Here is a 19,727-nt window from a genome sequence, read left to right on the forward strand (position 1 = left end):
TGTTAATATTAGACAGACTGTTTGTTTTCATTGTTGAGACCGAGCTGCATTTAAAAAGGAAGCATTCCTCCTTTTACAAAATGTACCAAGTTTTGGAGTTTTGTAGCTTTTCATAAACATCATTTGCTAGTTTGCATCTGAAAACGATGACTTTTTCTAAATCACTCCAAAGTCCAGTACAGTTTTAAAAAAAACATGCATGCAGTGGAACGACTCAATTCTGATTTCACACCATTCAATAGCTTCTTCTTCTTCAGGACTTTGACACCAGAACAAATAACGTCACAACACACAGGATGAGGCAGATGTATCTCATAAGAACTCACTCAAGGGAACACAATTTTATTCATAACAATCCATTTTTGCTCAGAAATTGCCAGGTAATACTCTGATTACTCTGACACTGGCAGCTGATGAAAGTCATCTTCATCCTCATAATTTGATCATAAATTGCCTCTTACACATAAACTGACAGAAAACAGAGAAGGAACATTGTGATGTTTGAAGTGTTTTACCAGCTATATATTGAAATATGTCATATTTTGTTTAACCAAAGTATATAAGCTGTTGTATGAGGGATATTAGCATGTGTCACCTTTGATATCCTGAACAGCATTGTCCTATTACAAACATATTCAACAAAAGCAGTTCAAACAGGTTTTTGTGCAGTAGATTTGTTTAAAAATTTAGATGATTATAGAGGCGATTGCAGCATCTCAGCGTCATATTTGAGTTTAAGATTTGCAGCTCTCCGGCAGTATTTCTCTCTTAATTTACTAATATTTACATCTGAACCTGCAGCTGGCCAGAGAAGAATGAATTAACCTGTGAATGAATCATCATTCATCCTGAGCCCGAGAGCTCAGCCACAGTGGAATTTAAATAAATCCCACAGTAATTTTGGAATAATTTAAATCTAAATAGCAAAGGGCTGAATAATCAACAAGTAATTAGAAGTAAAATTGGTCATCTGTTCACATCTTTCACTTTCAGCTTCATCAACAGGCATGGCTGCTCCCATTCATCCCAAACAATCATCTTTAGAGGTCAGCCCCTCCTCAGTGCCGTTAATTTTACCAAGAGACATGAATGTTTCAGTTCATACTGTATTACTCATCACTCCAGAGACAGAAAGGCTAAATAGCAGCCTGTTTAATTTATTCATGTGAGCCATCTCTTCCTTTGCTGCCATAAATGCAAATTCAGTCTTGATTAGGCTTATAATTTTCATTCTGTGGAATGATCAGACCTTAAACATAAATTTAGAAATAATCAGATTTCAATAACAATGATAATCATTTGTATTAGAAATGAAGATTTTCCAGTTACGCTTCAAGGAACATGTACTCAGCTGGAAAAGACAACCCTGAAATTTAGCAAAAACAATTGTTGACTTCCATAAAGTCTGATGTTTAATTGATTGTTTGTTTACATTTTTCATTGTTAGCTTCATTAATTATATATTATCGGTGTCTAAATAAACTGACAGACTATCCTTTGTATCTAAAAACAATGTCTGAGACCCTTGTGGGTCTCCCCCCTCTACAAACTGCAGATGGTTTAGTCCACTAGTAATAAGTGTAAAAATTAAGTAATTGCAGGGGATCCAAGCACTTTCAGGCATCCAGGATACCAAAAGAGAAAAGCAAGACATTAATAATAATAATTTGAGGGAAAACAGCTGTTAACAAAGCCCTTTCTAGAGACAGATGAGTGCACACAACTCGCCAGCACCTGTGTTATGTAGCTTGAACCTAGCTACCTAGCAGCTTAGCTTAGCTTGCTAATAAATTAAGCAGCATTTCCCTTCCCTTGATATTCCCATGGATGTGAGACAAGGAGAGTTTATAACGTGGCACTAAAAGATATATCAAGCAACCATTTGCGCTAGCTAGCACTGTAAAATATGATTCCACTAAAATGTTGTTTATTTGTCCTTATTATGAAATACATATATAGTAATATATATAAGATTACTATATATATATATATATGAGATTACTACATATATATATATATATAGTAATCTTTTTCAATGTAGGAAATAATGATCTATTATAACACAGAAAAGCTCATAGTAAAAGTATCACAGTAAAAGTATCACTACTGATGACCGCTAAAAATGCATGTTTGGTTGTTATTCAGTTATTTGTACATGGGGGTGCCATTTCCCATCTCTCAACTGATAATTAAGGAATAAAATGCATGATAAATGATGCATTAAGGAGGGATGGCATATGCACAGAGCCCATATTTTCGAGCTACACTCTTGGTGAATGGCTTCACTGGTACAATTATGTACATGACATTGTAGACAATGTTATATTAGCGAGGTCTATACTGTGAATCCCTACGTGACTGCTGTGACATCAAATAAATTAGTCTTGTATAATGTAGCTCAGATGGAAACATCCTTTTATTTCATTACCTGTGGTTCTAAACTCGGGTCAGACGAGAATCAGTATGAGTGTGAAAAAGCGTGGAGACAAGCAAAATAAATGGTACTTTCCAAAGTGTTCAGCACAGTGATTTAAAGAAGAATCATAAAAGAAAAAAATCTGTCTACTGGGCTGAAAACATTTTCACAGGAAATGGACATCTCTCCCCTGTCAGGGTGCAGAGCCCGACAACACTTGCAGCGTGCCAAGCTTCAGCATCATCCCACTTCCCATTAGTCATGCTGTATGTGACTCTTATGTATTAGGTTTTCCATTCAAAAGCACTCAATGAGAGAATGATTACATATTTCTACATGGCTGGCAGTGCAAATTATTAGCATAAGCAGCACTGGTAAATGACTTTCTGTAACAAAGCAAATACCAAACTGAGTAGAACAAACACTGTGGGGCAAACAATAACTTGAGAGAAGACACAGCATTGGGCCCTTGAGGAATATCACACTGATGATTATTTCATAGGTTTACATATTACTGATTCACTGCTGCTACTGTGTTAAGTTTGCAGGGATAAAAATCAGCAGCAACAGTATGTAATGTGTCTGTGCCTGCAGCTGTGAGCCTTACTGATGCCTCAACAGTGCCACCTTTTGATCAAAGTTATGAGGTATGCCTCTTCTTCATGTTCACTCATCAGAAACACAGTGTGCACTCATGTGGATCTCCAGAAAACATCTAATTTGAACAAAATGTTCGTCTTAGGATACAGGATTAGAGGAATAAAAGGCAACTCATTTTACTGGCTTTCTGTACGTTCTAGCGAAGAAATATCTCTCAGCTGAATCCTTTCTGCTGGCGTTTGGCTTCAAAGTCCGAACACTACTGAACACACTCGAGAGTTTCTCCTGGAGTTTATGAGCGAGGATCCCGTCCCAGTATTTACAAACCAGAGAGCCCCCCGGCTGTAAAATCTTCTCAGCCAAGTCTAGCAAAGACAAACACATCGTGATGAGTTTCTCGTGGTCCATGTCTCGGAAACCGCTGGCGTTGGGCGCCATGTCGCTCAGGATGACGTGAGCCTGGCCGTTGGGGAGCAGCTCCAGCAGTTTGCCGTGTGTGGAGGGGTCAGTGACATCATGACTGGACAGGAAGTGGGCACCATTCAGAGGCGGTATGTTGAGCAGATCAATGCCAACAACTGTACCATATGGTAACTCCGGATCTAGGATGCAAGGAAAGATTTCAACTGTAATTTACGAGGAGATATTTCTGTGGTACGTGAAGGTGTTAATGTGTCACTTCCTTCATACTGGATGTGTCACAGGCTAACACTGCAACGTGGTTATGTAACACAAATCCACAGACGCAGGTATTGCCACACAAACAAGAGCAATGTAATTATAACAGCATTACCTATTTGGAGAAATTCTGACACTGAAATTCAGTCATAGGATGGACTGAATTTGGGGACAATCTGGGACACTGGAAATGGGCTGAGTCCATTAGTGGTGGTTTGTTTCTCAACTTGAAGCCCTTTTAGGTGTTTTTTATCTATTGTTTCAATATTAAGTTAATATTAGTTAGTTAATATTATTATATATTCTTTAACTAACTAACTAACCAAAGTGCTTCAAATGTCCTTCTCAGTAGTCAGTAGTTTCCATTAGTTAGTATAAACATCAACTTTAAAGGTCCTTGTTATTGGTTATCTCATTTAACATCACTTCCGCATTTATTTTTGTCAAAATTACATTTGTTGCGTGGTAACGTAGTGCTGACTTACAACTACATTACTAAGCAACAAAAATAACACTGAATAAATGCAAACATGATGGTTATTGAGATGAAAACAACTTTGCACGTTACAAGTTACTTCATGTTGATTTTCATAAAGTCAATGGAAACCGGTGGCTGCCTGCAAGGTGGAAGAAACACGAATCAAGTCTGAAACAGTATGCTTTAAAAATCAAGTTAGGAGTTAGGTAAGGAATATAGAATTTGTATTTTATGGATTACAACATGCAAGAAGACTTGAGAGGTGCCACAGATGCCAAGTCAAAGGCATTTTCAACGACTGACTAATAAATAAAATCTCATGCTCCCATAAAAGATAATAGAACAGCTGCTCCAATAAACTTAGTAAGCCAAAACCTTTATAATGACCTTTATAATTTAAGGAGGGTAGACAAGAGCTGCAGTACTTTATACCTCGAAGTAACGGGGTGGACAAAATGGACAGAAAAAACAGAAAGTATGATGAAAAAATGCCACACAAAAAAGTTAGGAGAGTTGAATCATAGAGCCTGGTGTCCCTGTTATTTTGTCCATTCGCAGCTACCTGTCTCTCCTCCCTCACCTGTCTCACCTCCCTCACCTGTCCCGGCTGAGTTGACCCTCTGGACTGCCACCTGGCTCCAGGCTCCAGGAGCAGCTCCGCAGTCCACCACACTATATCCTGGCTGTAAAAGCCCAAACTTGTCATCTATCTCCAGCAGCTTGAAGGCGCTTCTGCACCGGAAGTTTTGAGCGTGAGAAGCTTTGACATACGGGTCCTTGAGCTGCCGCTGCAGCCAGCGCTGCTCGGCGGGAGTTTTTCCCTTTAACTTCTTCATTAAACACAATGAGGAGTGTAGACATCTTCTCTGAGAGGAGAGGCACCACATTGTTTTGACTGTGCAGGGTCATGTGTAGCCTATGGTCAACTGCGCTTGCGTGGAAATACAACTTGCGATTGGTCAAAGACAAACACTTTGTGTAATACCTATATATGTCCCCCTACAGCAAAACACTGGCAATAATGGTTCCTATCTGAGATACTAGTGTTTCTTTTATCTCAGTATCACAAAAAGATCCAACAATTTTTTGAACATAGAAACAGTTTTTCATGCATTCATCACATCCCAGCCAGGCTACTGTAATAAAGTCCTTACAGTCCTTTTCTATTAAGAGCCCTAGACTTTGGAAAAACACGCCGAGGAAATCAGGCACTGCTTTGGATTAAAAAATAAATAAATTATATTAAAAATGTTTTAATGTAATTTGTGTACTTTCCTTGTTTTGTATTTATACTTTTCTTAGAATATTAATCTTAGTCAAGAAAGTTTTTAATGTTTTATGTTCTCCAGTGATCATCACAACAAAACAAGCAATGTGTCAATAATACATTGACACATTATATATGATGTCATATATAATTATATTAATATACAATGTTTTAATCACATCGTGGGTCATCTTAAATGAACAGGCGTTAATGGTTTGACTGGAGGACACGCTGGTACATTAAATCTCTGCAGTTTCTAGTCGAACATATTTGAAGGTAACACATTGTAATACAGACTGGCGTTGATTTGACCAATCCGCACTTTTACTCATGTGATGACGTCAGTAGTGCTGCACGCGGGAATAACAGTGAGGATGTGAAGTGTGACTGTTGGCTCGTGCAGGACAGCTCAGCAGCTAGTGTTGCTTCAGGAAGTGTTTACGTTGTGTTAAGAAACGTCAGATTTCCTCACTTCTTCTCAGACAGGTGAGATGTTGAGCCCCAAGCTGCTGACCCTGGTGCTGGTGGTCCAGCCCGGCAGAGTGCTGCTCGGCATGAAGAAGAGAGGGTTTGGGTCAGGGAAGTGGAATGGCTTTGGGGGCAAAGTTCAACCTGGAGAAACCATTGAAGATGGTGCAAGGAGGTAAATGATCTCACCGGTTGTCTTCAGGAGCCTTCAGGAGATCCTCTTTGTTGTTTTAAAGGAAAAGCAGGAAACGTTTGTTCACAGTATTTTTGACAAAGCCTGCATGAAAATGAGCAATAAAGGGAAAGTTTAACAAGAATTAAATGATTTCACAGTCCATGTTTCAGCTCCACAATGCATATTATCACACTGCAGTTGCATTATAACAAAGCATTATATGTTATAACAACATAACACAAGATATGGAGCTGTGTTTTTGCATTTAAAATGAACATGTGTGAAAACGTGTTTTGAGGCAATGACTGTACATTTCTAACAGGCTGACCAAGTGTCAGGGGGATAGAAAAAAATATTTGCTAATTTGTAAGCTTGATAAAATAAATGAATGTTGAGTCTGACCGATGTGTCAGTCATCAGCAGCAAGTTTGTTCCAAAGATAAAGGAAGGAAACCCTGAAGGCAGTCAGGCCCTGTCTCAAGCTGTTTTCTCTCAAATATGAAGAAGAGACCTGCTTTGTGCAAAGACTAATGGAAGGCTAAATCAGTCAAATCTCAAGACTAGCTGTTAGCTTGATGAAACAATCAAAGAGAAGGTCTTAGACCAAGTGATGAGACTCAAAACATTTAGTGTGTGTGCACAATCCTGGATAATGTATCTGGTAGGAGGACTTAAAAATGCACTTTAAGAATATACAGCATGTGTGAAGTGTACTGTGAGTGTATTTCTACAATACACGTTATTAAACATTTATGTGATGTTTTTTATTTTTAGAGAACTGCTGGAAGAAAGCGGCCTCACGGTGGATGCTCTCGAGAAGGTCGGAAATATCAAATTTGAATTTGTTGGAGAAACACAGCTACTCGACGTCCATGTTTTCCGAGCAGACGCTTATAATGGAGAACCAACAGAATCAGATGGTATGATTCCACACTGCACCTCAGTGAACTGGGAAGAAATGAAAGCGGGTGGTAAACGATAATTCCAGCATAACTTTTTTCCAGGGTTTTATGTTAATAGGAAAACCATAATCAGAGTGGAGTAACTGTGGAATGACACAGCTATAGTCTCAAAAATATGAAAAGTGATAATAAAATTAGAGAGACACTATCATCTTTAACGGGAATAACTCATGATATTAAAATAGCATTCGTTTTAAAAACAAGTGCCACTTGTTTCCATGATAAAAATATTTCGAGGTGAAGAGGAACTACTATTTCTGTTGCAACTGATGTGTACAAAAACCCTGTAATCCTGCAAAAAATTTCCCATTTTCACTTTTGGTTCCCCTTAATCTTGACTTCCTTTTAAGTTATCTCGATGCCAGTCCAGGCTTCGTGGCAATTAAAGTTTTGCATTTGTGTTGAGGTTTAAATAATGAGGCCGGCAGAGAATCAAAACAGTTTCTGATTGAAACACTTATCTGGGAACTTGTTAACTTTTTCACAGACATGACTGTGAGCACGGAGAGCAGAGTAGTTAATGGGTAGAATCTATAAGTGGAAATGTTAAAAGACTGTAAATACACAAAGGAAAGAGGAGGCTCTCAACAGAAGGAATGCAGAGACCTTTGGTGATCTGTACTTCGTGAGAATTTAGTCAAAGTCAGCTGGGTCAAGTTTAGAGACACACAGCAAAGCACAGCTCATGGAGGAGTCAGACATTAGCACTGCACCAAAGAGTCTGGAGGGCAAGAGAAGTCAAACTGCCAAAGGGGTGAAGAGACAAAAAAAGCTTGAATGAAATATGCTATAGTTAGTGCTGCTAACACTGATTTGACGAGGAGCAACAGCTGGAACTTCAGGGTGGGTTTGACTTTAAAGTGTAAAAGTTTCAGAAGAAATCTCAGCAAGTAATTAGAAATCACATTTTCTACTTGGTCCACAGGACAGGATAATAATATAGGCGAAGCCAAGCATCTGTGAAAGTATGATTTTCTTTTTTGGTGATTGATTGAAGTTCTCTCTTTTGTTTTTAAATGTCCACAGTCTGAAATCCTCTGATTTGTTTGTACCCTTCTAAAGAAAATAATTATGCGTCCATATAAGTCTGTTTTAAAACAGTTCTCACATGCTCATATATGCTGCACATTGAAAGTGTAATTGGTCACAATAATGATTCCTCCTCTCCATACTGGCTATGAAGAAATCCCCTCTTAGTTCAACTCCAATATAAGAGACATTCATCCACAGATCTCTGTATACTGTGCAACACTTCCTTCTAAATTTCAATTCAATTTAAAAAGAGGTTTCTTCAGTCTGTAGTGTAGAAAGTTTTTTTTATTATGACATTCCCTCTTTTTGTTGCTGTCACTTCACTGCAGCTCAGCAGGGAGACGTGGATTTCTGTACTAAATCAACTAACTTTGGTTACAGCTTCGCGGTTGCTTCAGATGAACTCTGAAAGGCATTTTCTTGCACAGAACGAAGATGGTAGATTTCATTCTCTTGCATTAGTGTTGAGCTAAACAAGGATTTCTCCACAGTGAACAATAGCTTTTATTGTACATGTGGGTATTGTTTTAAGACAGACTTCAAAAGACACAAACCCTTAAGTGTTTGTAATTTTCAGCTCAAAAGAACAGATAAGATAAAGCAGGAGAGGAGTTTGAAATTGTTTTTATCTGCACTGCATTAATAACTATGTCTGTAAATCCTGATCCAACATCAGTTGTTTCAATAATAATTCCTGCTATGTACTGGACAGTGATTCAGAAGCGGCACAAACAGAGAGAAGTGATGAATTCGGTAATGCTTGATCTTCCTGTAACATCTAAAGGTAGCTGATAAAAACTCGTTACTAATTATTTTCTCTCGTTTGTTTTCTAGAAATGAGGCCTCAGTGGTTTGATCGAGACCAGATTCCTTTCAGTCAAATGTGGGCTGATGACATCCTGTGGTTCCCCCTGATGCTCCAGAAGAAGAAATTTGTTGGATACTTTAAGTTTCAGGGTCACGATGTGATTCTCAGCCACAAACTGGAGGAAGTGGAGGAACTGTGAAACAACCTGGGAAGAACTGCGTGTCTGAGGACTCAAAATGTCTTTTTTAAAGCTGCAGATGTTTGTTGTTCGGTTTCACTTGTGGGCTCTGAGGACTTTACATGTGGAGTGTTTACCTGTCTGTTACATATTAAACGTTTTTAAGTCTGTTAGAAATATTTCCTGCTGAATATATTCTTTTTTTTTTCGATCAGACTTCAAATAATTTAAAAAAGAAAAAAAGCAAAGCAGCAATACACTGAAAGAAATATCCATTCTGTCATTTTATTTTTCAGGATGAATGATTTAAAACAATTCAGCAAGGATTTCTTTAATAAACTATGTACAGCATCTACAGTAATAGTTTTTATTGGGTTTCATATTCTGTGCAAGTTAACTTGATTCTTGATACTTTTTTTTTTGCCAAAACAAACGTGTTTCATACTGTACACACAGTACTACATACATTTTGATATATACATATCCTGATTTCTCATGTCATCAGTCAGTTCGAAGTGTTTGAGTTTTATAAATAATGTTCTGATAAACTGAATGTGTAAAGACACAAATGTGCATCGTTTTCATTCCAAATATCTGAGAAGTAGAAAGTTTGATAGTGTATGGAAAGGGAATTCAACGATATCCGGATCTTGTTTGCCCTCATAAACATTATTACATGATTAATCATGATGTCTGCAATAGTCTTCTATCAAGTGATAAGGCCAAAAGTATTGCAGTGAAATTATTAAGAATTTAAGAAATAAAGTGGTGCATATATAAATTTGATCTGTGTAGGACTCCTGTTACATGATTTATTGCACAGCTGTATATTTTAGTGACTTTATATCATATATCTTTGGTAGTAAATCAATAGATTATAGTGTTATTGCTGACTTTATGCCAGAGGTCGTCATTTTTATCAATAAATATCAAATCTCTGCCCTTCGTAGTATTGTACACTTTGAGCGTAGTTTCAAAATAGCTTATAAAATGAAACTGGGAGTCTTGCAAACAATTTAAGCAGAGAAAGCAAAGATGTTGCTCTACATAAAAGCAAACACTATAACAGTACGAGAAATAGCACAATTATCTATAAAAAAAAATCAAAGCTGCTACACATCCTTCTAAACTAAAATCTGTATCAAAAATACATTGGTCTAAAGTTATTCAGTAAGTAAAAACAAAAACCTTCATGACTGGAGATTTAAAATAATCCCATCCTTTAATAAAATAAAACTTTCTGTCCCTCGCAATGTTTCTCAACTATCTTAGTGTATAAAACTTCTTACAAGGTTAAGTTATAAACAGGTGCTTTAGGAAATGGATATACTGTCGTCCCTCACACCTGACATGCTGACTGGTCCCTTGTAAAATAACATTTAGAGGATTTTCCTTCCTTCATTTGGAAGTGGACATTAGTTCCTCATCAAGCAAAGCATGAAATGACAGATTTATGAGCCCACTGTCTTTTCCAGTTACATGGCTGATGATCAAACCCAAAGTAAGTTGAGAAGCTGAGAATCCATTTACATTAAAAATCCTCTTATTGAATGGAATGTATTTTGTGTAATAGACGACTTCGTAGAAGGAAAAAAGTTGTGCATTCTACATTTTTCTGGAGCAAGTTATCTTCCCATTTGTGATCCTCATCAGCGGCAGTGTTTCTCTCCGTCCACCTCGTGTATTTAGGTTTCAGATGGGGGGTTTCAGTCCGTTATTACCACCAAAGAGACATCCAAGCTTTGGCTGGAGTTCATTCCACACCTCTCCCATCTGGAAAGAAGGCATAAAGTCACTTCATTTTACCTACATTTCCACGAAGATCATAATACTAATAGAATAAAGTGCATTGAAATATTGCGTAGTGGTTTTGCAGGTAATCAAAAGATCAAAGTATCAATATCAAAGTACTGCAAGATCCACAGAAACCTTCTCAAAATGTTGCCATATTGGAATTTGAGTGACAAAGACTTCACATTGACGTATATATATATATATGTATATATATATTGTGCTTTATTTGATTTTAAAATAGGCAAAGGTATGTGGAAGATTCACTTGTTCGTGTGAAATGTAGATGAAAATATTATCTTTCCAGTGATACCATCCATCATTATTAGTTCTTTCGCAGGACTTTAGGAGCCAATTTAAAACTGATTTGACCCTCCTGGTGGGTCACGGTATCGACGTAGAGAAGGGTCTGTAGAAAAATGATTTCCAACACAAGCTGCCTCACCTCTCTGTGTCCTTGGACCTGGGAGTTAACAAAAGCCCCCAGAATGTGGGATGTGATTGGAAGGTAGTTGAAGATAAGCTGTGTCTCTTGATGAAGGCAGAACAGGGAGAAGTAGTTACGCAGCTCCATGGTCTGAATGGCGTTTTCTTGCTATTAACAGGATGGGGAAAAAAACAAATTGTGAAATTGTCACCACATCAAATGATGATAATAATTAGTTAAGTTTTCTGTGGGGAAATTTTCCTCCAATGACACCAGAGATTAGATGAGGCTGATAAAGCTCTGCTCATATTACCAAAACAGGGAGGTGCCCATAAGTCATTCCATTACATTTTAATTGGCTCACTGTTACCGACACTGACGCTGGTGTCTGATGAAGAAGCCCAGTAGAAGCTTGCATCATGCAAGGGAGAGAAATAATCACAGTTATAAGACTTTGCAGACCAGCCAGGATGCAGTCATCTCAGCATATTACTCTGCTGTTACTAATATCTGTTGATAGCCGCGTAGGCGGTGATGTCACTCTGTCTGTCAGGCGGTGGGTGGCTCCACCACTTCAGTCCACACTGAAATCTCAACTGTTGAGAGACATTCATGGTCCCCAGAGGACGAATGCTACTGCCTCTGGCGATGCCCTCTTGCACCACCATGAGGTTTATGTTTTTTTGTGAAATGTCTCAATAACTATAAGATGGATTGTTATGAAATTTGGGACACACATTCATGTTCCCTCAGGATGAATTGTAATCACTTTGGTGATCTTTTAATCTACCCAATTCTTCAGTTTATGACTAAATAGCCTGACCTGCAAAACTCATGACATTCCCATCAGCCTCAGTTGTACTTACTTACAAAGCCCCACCATGCATTAGTACTGAGCTGCTAGCACGACTGTAGCCTTGTTTAGACAGAGATGACCCACCTTCTCTTGAATAACGGAGTATAGCGAATATTAGTGGATGTTACGTGATCCCATAGTTGTTAATGCATAAATCTCATCAAGTCAGTCATTTTTCTAACAGCTTTGAGGCCTAAATCAGCTTTTATTGGATAAATTTCCCTTTAAATACAAAATGCTGCTCATTTCTGAAATATGGAACTCTATAACACCCTGTCAGTTGACAAAACAGTCATCTTTCATCGAATTTATGACCACATATGTCAAACACAGACAAACCACACTGACTAAGAGGAACTACAGTCACAAGATGAAAACCAACAGGGATACAACAGTATGAGGCAAGTTGACAAATGCTCTTAATTGGTATATAACCTAATGTGACTCAACTTTGTACCCATGTTGGTTCATTCAAAGTGAATCTCTTATATTAAGTTATATTATTTTATCTGCCCCCCTACATTAAATATTTCAATATAATGACATTGCAAGAAAATCAAGGTTAAACACTGCAACAGGAAATTCACTGAGGCATTAGAAGCACTTGTGCTCGAAAATTCAATTGAAAGAGATTTTATGGTTATTGATATAATTCCTCAAAACTGGGAAATATGAAACAGTGTGAGCATTTTTTGATAAAAACTCTCACGTCACTTTTACTTAAACCCAATGGATGTCGTTTCATTATTGAATGAGGGTATCGAGCAGAATGTGGAATTTGAGTATTGGCTGATGGAGGGTTACTGTGTTTAAGGGGAGTACATTATACACTCAGGCCAATTTAGCATTTTATTTATCAAGGACTAAATGACTTGAAACGGTATGTTATCAATCAGGAAGCACCCTGACTAAAAGCTTCAAAATGTGGAAACTGAAAGAGATTGACCACCTGAACAATTCGTGATTCCAGCTGCTCCACAGACGCCTGCTCTTTGGGCTGCACTGTGGCGCTCATCATCTGCCTCTTCATCACACCGTACTTGTGCAGAGCTCTCTGGTGCTCGTGCAGCACTCCCTTCTCGTGGCGCTCACAGAGATCCTAGAGAAACACACAGTCACATAAAGCTCTTCACATTTGCATCAAAATGGCATGGTCATATACGGCACAGTAACAATAGGAACATTATTTGCACAAATTATGAAATTACCATAAATATTACAGTTAATAGAGGCAATGGAGTAGACGCAATGGAAAATGCCACTTTATCTGCCCACCAGGCCACTTGTTTAATCTCTGCAACCCACCCACTACTAAGAACTACATTTCCAAGTGAGAAAGACTGGTTGGTTCTATTGCAAAATAGGGTGCATTATTGTTCAAATGAATCATTACATAATATCCTGAATTTAGTTTCTCAACAAGCCTGGATTTACTGTAAATATACAGCTCCTCGTTGTGTCTCTCCGTGTTTTTATTGCCTCAATGGATAAAAACAGTTTTGCAGTGCTTCATAAAGTGAGTATTATTGGCCTAGAATGTGAAACATGCAAACATCACAATAAAACCACCTGTCATGGAAGGTCGGGGACCCCTGGAGGTGGGCTCAGGTTAAATGAGCTAAGCAAAAAGCAAAAGTGAAACTGACTCACTCTGTACGATTGCAGTAAATCCAGGAAAAGATTCAGTTTTTCCACAACATCATCCTCTTCCCGTCTGCCCTGAGGACATCAGCAAAACAACATTTATTACCCCGTGCCAGATTTGGACAAGCACAGCAGAGCAGGTGGTGGGGATGAAGCACTGAGGGCTGTACCTGCTGAGCCGCTTTGTCAGATAGTACAGCAAACTCCACAGACAGACTCTTCAGAGACTGACGCAGGGTCCCCCAGGTGCTTTGTGAAGACGCCAAGGAGGGAAGAGACGAAGCATCTGAGCCCAGCGTACTGACAAAAACAGCGTTATTACAGGGACACAATGTAACATTGTTGTGTCTAAGCTGCCAAACTCATTTCAAGCTAACAACCATGAAGAAACACAAACAACACAGGGGATTTGGGATCTTATTAACATTTGTTTTCTCAGTCCAAAACCTCTGGATACTAGAGAAAGACTTTAACGTTATACCCATATTAATGAAATACCTGAGCTCTCTGCCAAACATGAGAAGATCAGTTGCATTCTCCTTCGAGCGCTCGGCCATTTTCTCAGCTCTGTCCCGCAGCTTTTGGAAGCTGTTGTGAATATTTCTAATCAGCTCTCTGCTTGTCGAGAACTGAGCCTGAATGTCAGCGGGGAGATATTCCTACAACACAGATCCAGCAAAACTCTTTGAAATTTTAAATGCAATTGTTCATTTGTAATTGTTTGGGGAGAGTATGTCAGGATTCTTCCATCGCACAGTATGTGACAAACCTTTGCCAGGGTTGCGATTCTGTTGGTCATGAACTCATCGCCAGTTTTCTTGTAAGTGTCACGCAGCTTAGTCTGAACATCCTGTTTGGGAAGAGGGGTGAGGAGTGGGTGAGTGGAAAAAAAGACACAGAGTAGCTGGAACAGGATGCATTTTGCTGCCAATCATCATGATGATAATGCTTATTGTGCAACAGCCCCGGCCACAGAGCGAGGCAGCAAGTTGTAAAAATACTACATACGGAGCCACTGAAGGTGAGGAAGGTCTTGACCAGCTCGTCCTCCGAGAAGAAGGGATGCCGCGCCACCAAGTTAATGAATCTGCCAAGAGCACGTCTCCTTCCCTCAATGAACTCCCGCTCAGAGACGGAGGTCAGGACTGTGGGCAGAAACAAAAACAAAAATCTATCGAATCATTAGGAAGACGGTCAGTCTCGAGGCTACATTAGCTGCTAATAGCATAACACACTCGATTCTCAGACTGAACTGTCTGTGGTCGACTTGCATTGTGGGTAATGTAGGCTTTCTGCTGCATCTATTTTAATACTTTTTTTTAAACTATCCATCGTGACTTCGACAATGTTATAGAGGTGCAAAGCTAAAATCAGTGGACTTCTCTTTCAGTTTACTGTTTTCAGATTCTTACTCACATTCTGAATTCCTTGGCACTGATTATTAATAAAAAAGGAATAATCATATACTGTATATACACACTGAAGTAGATCTTGAGCTACACATATCAGCAGGATAAGAGGAAAAGAGCAAAACTGGCAGGATGGCAGATTTACATGCATGGTATTTTTTGATATTCTGTACTTGATGAAGATCTCTAATTGAGAAATTGTCTGATGAAGTGTTTTGCACGGATTCCTCTGTGTGTGTGTGTGTGTGTGTGTGTGGACATAATTATCATTCCAAAGCTACAAAAAGTCATTGTGAACTGAAACAGGCTCATTTTACGCATCACTAGTTTTCTTGTTTCTTCCAGGCAATAACATTGATGAATGGCTGTGTTGGATCCAATAGTACCTGCAGGAATAACGGTTTGTATTAACATTGAACATTTGTTCTTTATCAACCAAAAAACGCTCAGCTTCCAGAACCCCCTGGATATTTACAGCTGACCTTCCAGTGAAGCACATAAACCCAAATAATCCCAACAATGCTCTGAAAACAATAATGGGTTCATAAATAATGACTCTAAGATGGAGGAAATGCAGAAACAAAGACATACAATGGTAACTGTACAGATGACAGAGTTCAGACGGAGTGACGTACCTCCCTTTAACATTCTTTTAGGTGGCAGTGCCGGCACCACTCTGTAGGCAAATCTCTGCAGCAAAACCTCATGGAAGACATCAAAATCACTATAGCGTCGGTAAACTGATATCTTATAATGCTACAAAACAAAAAGCAAAGAAAGAAAATAATCAGAAAATGGGCAAATGTGCAGCATTAAGTTTCTGTAGGAAATTTAGTTACATGGCTGATAATGGAAGTGTTGAAATCAGTACTTTTCTTCATGTAGATGGCAAATGTTTACTCGACACTCAGTCCAGCCATGTTGTTACTTCAACCCAATTAAATACACACATAATTGAGATATGAGAAGTTAAGTAAGAGGAAAATGTCATCAAAGTAATAGTAAGACAAACACGAAAAACACTGCACCACATTTTCAGCTTTTTTTTAACACAATCATTTACATGCAGTAGGGTTTATGGGATCCCTTGCCTGGCTGGTGACCTGGTACTCCACATGTTTGAGGAACAAGCCCTTCTTCTCGGGTATGAGCTCCACCTGGACTGTGTCTCTGGCCAGCAGTTTATCCAGCGTCTGGGACACCGTCAGCACGTCCTCCTGAGCTGGCTGCATCCTCAATGCACTCAAGTCCCTGGGCTCACCGAGCTGGGGTTTTGGTAACTCTGTCGAGCACACAACCAGCACCAACATCTAATATTTGTTTTTTATGATTAAATCGATCAATTGAGAATGGAACGGATTTCTTAACTTTGAGGAATGCTGGTGTTAAAACCACTTTTTCAACAGATGACTACATGTCTCTCTCTATTTGTCTCTAGCTAACACAGTATTGTGTATGGTGCCCATGTGAACTTTTATTCATCCCTTCCTGTGCATTCCAAGGAGGTCATGAATTGAATGTAATGCACTGCAACAAATGCAGAAAACTTGTTCTTGAGATGAGGAAGTGGCATGCAGCTAGCTGCCATACTGGCCACACCTGAAATAACAGAGAGCCTGAAATAATCACAGAAGGTCGGGAATGGATCTAACTCAAGCCAGCATAATGGCCGCCTCTATGAAAACCATAAAACTCCCCCCTATCATCTTCCCACTGTGGGACTAGCGAAAGAATGCAACACTTAAGCATAGCTATGGCTCCTCTACCAAAATAAAATAAAACAAATGAAGCTGAATTAAGTCAGAACGCTAGCTTTTCTTCTGTTGTGAAAGAAACAAAAAGTATGGGGCGATAATGTATATTTTTGTGCAAATACAATATATATAAATACTCCCAAATGTCTCTCTGTTACTATTATGATATTATGCAGTATATCTAATTGAAAACAATAGGTGTGTATGTCCCAGTGATAGACTGTCACAGAGAACTTCTATTGGGAATGAAACCATGAGTCTATGTGAGCCAATAAAAGTGACATTTGCCCTGTACAGATGTCTCAACAGTACAGGGATGGCTCGGTTTGCCCTTGGACACACAGGAGCTATCAAGCTACTCATTAAGCACAACCTTTACTGCTCTGCTGCCACTGTAACACTGTCACCTACCCTGTATGCAGTTCTCCAAGAGTTTGGGGCTTGGTTGCTTTCCTTGCTGAGCAAGAGCAATCAAAGCGAGCGCTTTATAGAGTGACAACTTGCTCAGGAATCCATCTGTTGAGTCGACGTGCTCAGCAATCTGAGGAGGACAAAGACAATATAACCTGTAGGTCACTGTTTTTCAGTCCAAGATCTAAATTCAACTGTGGTTTGCATTCCTCCATGCAAAAAGCGCTCACTCGACACAAAAGCGATGACATGGTGAAAGGTCAGGAAAAGGGAAATTCTACAAACCATGAGCTGAGGCCCTCAGAGCAATTTCATAACACTGATGCGTTGAACCTTTAGCACATATCTCAGCATTAAAAGAACCGACAGACTCAAACAAATATTTGCGCAAAGATATCATATACTCAAGTGTCTTACTCATTAATTTATTCCTTTGATTGGAACAACGAGCCTCAGCCTTTTTAATTTACCAATCAATAATTATTTCATATTCCAGCCCTGAAACCTTGAGTCTATGTGAGCCAATACGTGGATATAAAGAGTGTGTGGATGGCGGATAGATGGATGGGATACACCTCCATTATGTAATGCCAAATGCCAGGTAAAAGACAAGAGGCAGAAAGTGACACTTTGTTTGAGAAAGTTATTTACTGTTGCTTTTTATAAACGGTTGCCTGCTGCAGCATCTGAACGATTTGTCCCCCACAGTAGTGTGTTTGAACCCCTCACCTGGCCTAAAACCGCCTTGGAGAGATCTGTCCTTTGGAGCAACCGCTGAAAAACTTCAACCTGCACTCTCTCATCTGTCCTACAGTGGATGGCCTCATATACTTCTCTGTAATAGGCAGGAACTGAGCCTAAAAGAGGAACAACACCTACATAGCATCACAACCACCCAAGTAGGAGAAGTATTTGATCAGCAGGGCTCCCCTAATCAAAAATCACTTTAATATAGGACCTTATTTACATCAGTGGTTCTGATCTTATCCGCTTTCCGTTTACTCATTTTATTATCTGTCATACGACTTGATATCACGTGATGTGATATCATACAGTTTATGCTCTGGTCATGTTAAGGTATCCGAAAATGTCCTATTTTCAGAGACAATGAGAACCTCAGAGGCTCAGTACATTATAAAGCGTATCATAGCTTTCTGGTAGATAAGATGAAGATATGAAGAAGCGTCAGGTCATTTCAGTATATTACGACTGTTAACGTGCCGCTGCAGCGCTGCAACGCACAGCTGACTGTTTTTCACGTGGCAGGAAAAAAAGCATCAAAACTTCCAACTGCCATTATCTTTAACGGTAATATCATCATTTATTGAAACCCTCATCGGGTATCAATAAGTATTAACAGGTGATTCAAAACAAGACCTGCCACTCGTGGAGGGTTTTAAGGTGGAGCAACTTCACTCCGAGATCTTCATGTACCCAAAAGTTCTCATTGGTTAGTTCACATCGCGACTTCACCCAGCAGAAATGTCCACATTTTAAAACATCAAATACAAATATTTCTGACTGGCTTGACAATGCAACACAAAGTAATGAGGAAAAGACACGGCAACATTGTGTTAAGAAGACTATAAGAAGTTTTCGTACTGTACCTTCATTGATCTCTCCTGCCATGGTTCAGACTGTCATGTGAGCACAAGAGCACCTCCATGTGATTTCCTGCAGGAAAGAAAAAACAAGTAATTTATTTCTTAAAGTTGTAGTGAGCGCTGGTTAAAGTCCAAGTCTGGAGTAGAGCAGTGTAAACGCACACTTACATGCACTGGTAGCTAATGAGTGTGTGTCATATCCTGCAGTAATCTGAACTTTTAAATGTTGAGGGTGTGAAGAAGCGCTGGTGCTTGTGTTTATCTCGCAGCAGCTCCTGTCTAACTCTCACCATCAGCGGCTTTGATAATGCGGTCTACATCTCAGCAAATACTCGAGGAGTTATTATCTTATCTAGTTTATTTCCTGGCTCAACGTGTGCAAGCTCATTTGGTTTTCTGTTCCTCATTCAAAGAAGACAGAATGACGCTGCCTTCAAGTACTGTTTATGAGTTTCTAACGTCGTAAATACGGCTTGTCCGATATTTAAATCCCATGATCAGAGTATTTCCAGATTTGAAATCAAGTGGCACAGCTACAGAATGTGCATTTTAATTTGCCCGTTGGGGTTTGCTATGCACTTCACTTTTACCGTTTGTGTTGATGTAGCTTCATGCTCGTGGCTCATGTCATATCTCAGACATCCCCGCTTTCTTAGTTATATTCTCAATAATGCAGTCGACAAATAGTTTTAATATTTCCGACAATACTTGAAGCTCTCATTAGCTCAACACTGTGGCGCCTCTGGGTGGCGCTACTGGGTTATTTTTG

At 39.1% G+C, this 19,727-nt stretch overlaps 3 protein-coding genes across 4 annotated transcripts; 1 reads left to right on the forward strand and 2 right to left on the reverse strand.

Annotated features, from left to right (window-relative positions):
* Positions 1-3,187: 3,187 nt before the first annotated feature.
* On the reverse strand, positions 3,188-5,059 carry mrm2 (mitochondrial rRNA methyltransferase 2). Its single transcript, XM_070923953.1, has 2 exons — positions 4,753-5,059; positions 3,188-3,618 (listed from the first exon to the last, which is right to left on the reverse strand). The coding sequence occupies exons 1-2, from the start codon at positions 5,057-5,059 to the stop codon at positions 3,188-3,190; spliced, it is 738 nt and encodes a 245-aa protein (XP_070780054.1).
* Positions 5,060-5,930: 871 nt separating this feature from the next.
* nudt1 (nudix (nucleoside diphosphate linked moiety X)-type motif 1) lies at positions 5,931-9,098 on the forward strand. The gene is made up of 3 exons (XM_070923842.1): positions 5,931-6,082; positions 6,857-7,002; positions 8,911-9,098. Exons 1-3 carry the CDS (start codon positions 5,931-5,933, stop codon positions 9,081-9,083), a joined length of 471 nt encoding a protein of 156 aa, XP_070779943.1. The 3' UTR covers positions 9,084-9,098.
* Positions 9,099-10,733: 1,635 nt separating this feature from the next.
* snx8a (sorting nexin 8a) lies at positions 10,734-18,998 on the reverse strand. 2 transcript variants are annotated; one of them, XM_070923753.1, is made up of 13 exons: positions 18,962-18,998; positions 18,084-18,211; positions 17,355-17,484; positions 16,281-16,471; positions 15,825-15,945; positions 14,789-14,925; positions 14,550-14,630; positions 14,279-14,439; positions 13,951-14,080; positions 13,787-13,855; positions 13,086-13,235; positions 11,299-11,448; positions 10,734-10,835 (listed from the first exon to the last, which is right to left on the reverse strand). In XM_070923753.1, the coding sequence occupies exons 1-13, from the start codon at positions 18,981-18,983 to the stop codon at positions 10,755-10,757; spliced, it is 1,551 nt and encodes a 516-aa protein (XP_070779854.1). In that variant the 5' UTR covers positions 18,984-18,998; the 3' UTR covers positions 10,734-10,754. The 2 variants fall into 2 exon arrangements, with proteins under 2 accessions (XP_070779854.1, XP_070779853.1); XM_070923752.1 differs by having other exon boundaries at positions 18,084-18,229.
* Positions 18,999-19,727: the final 729 nt, after the last annotated feature.

The sequence above is a fragment of the Enoplosus armatus genome, chromosome 17, assembly GCF_043641665.1.
Source record: "Enoplosus armatus isolate fEnoArm2 chromosome 17, fEnoArm2.hap1, whole genome shotgun sequence".
Lineage (NCBI taxonomy): Eukaryota > Metazoa > Chordata > Actinopteri > Centrarchiformes > Enoplosidae > Enoplosus > Enoplosus armatus.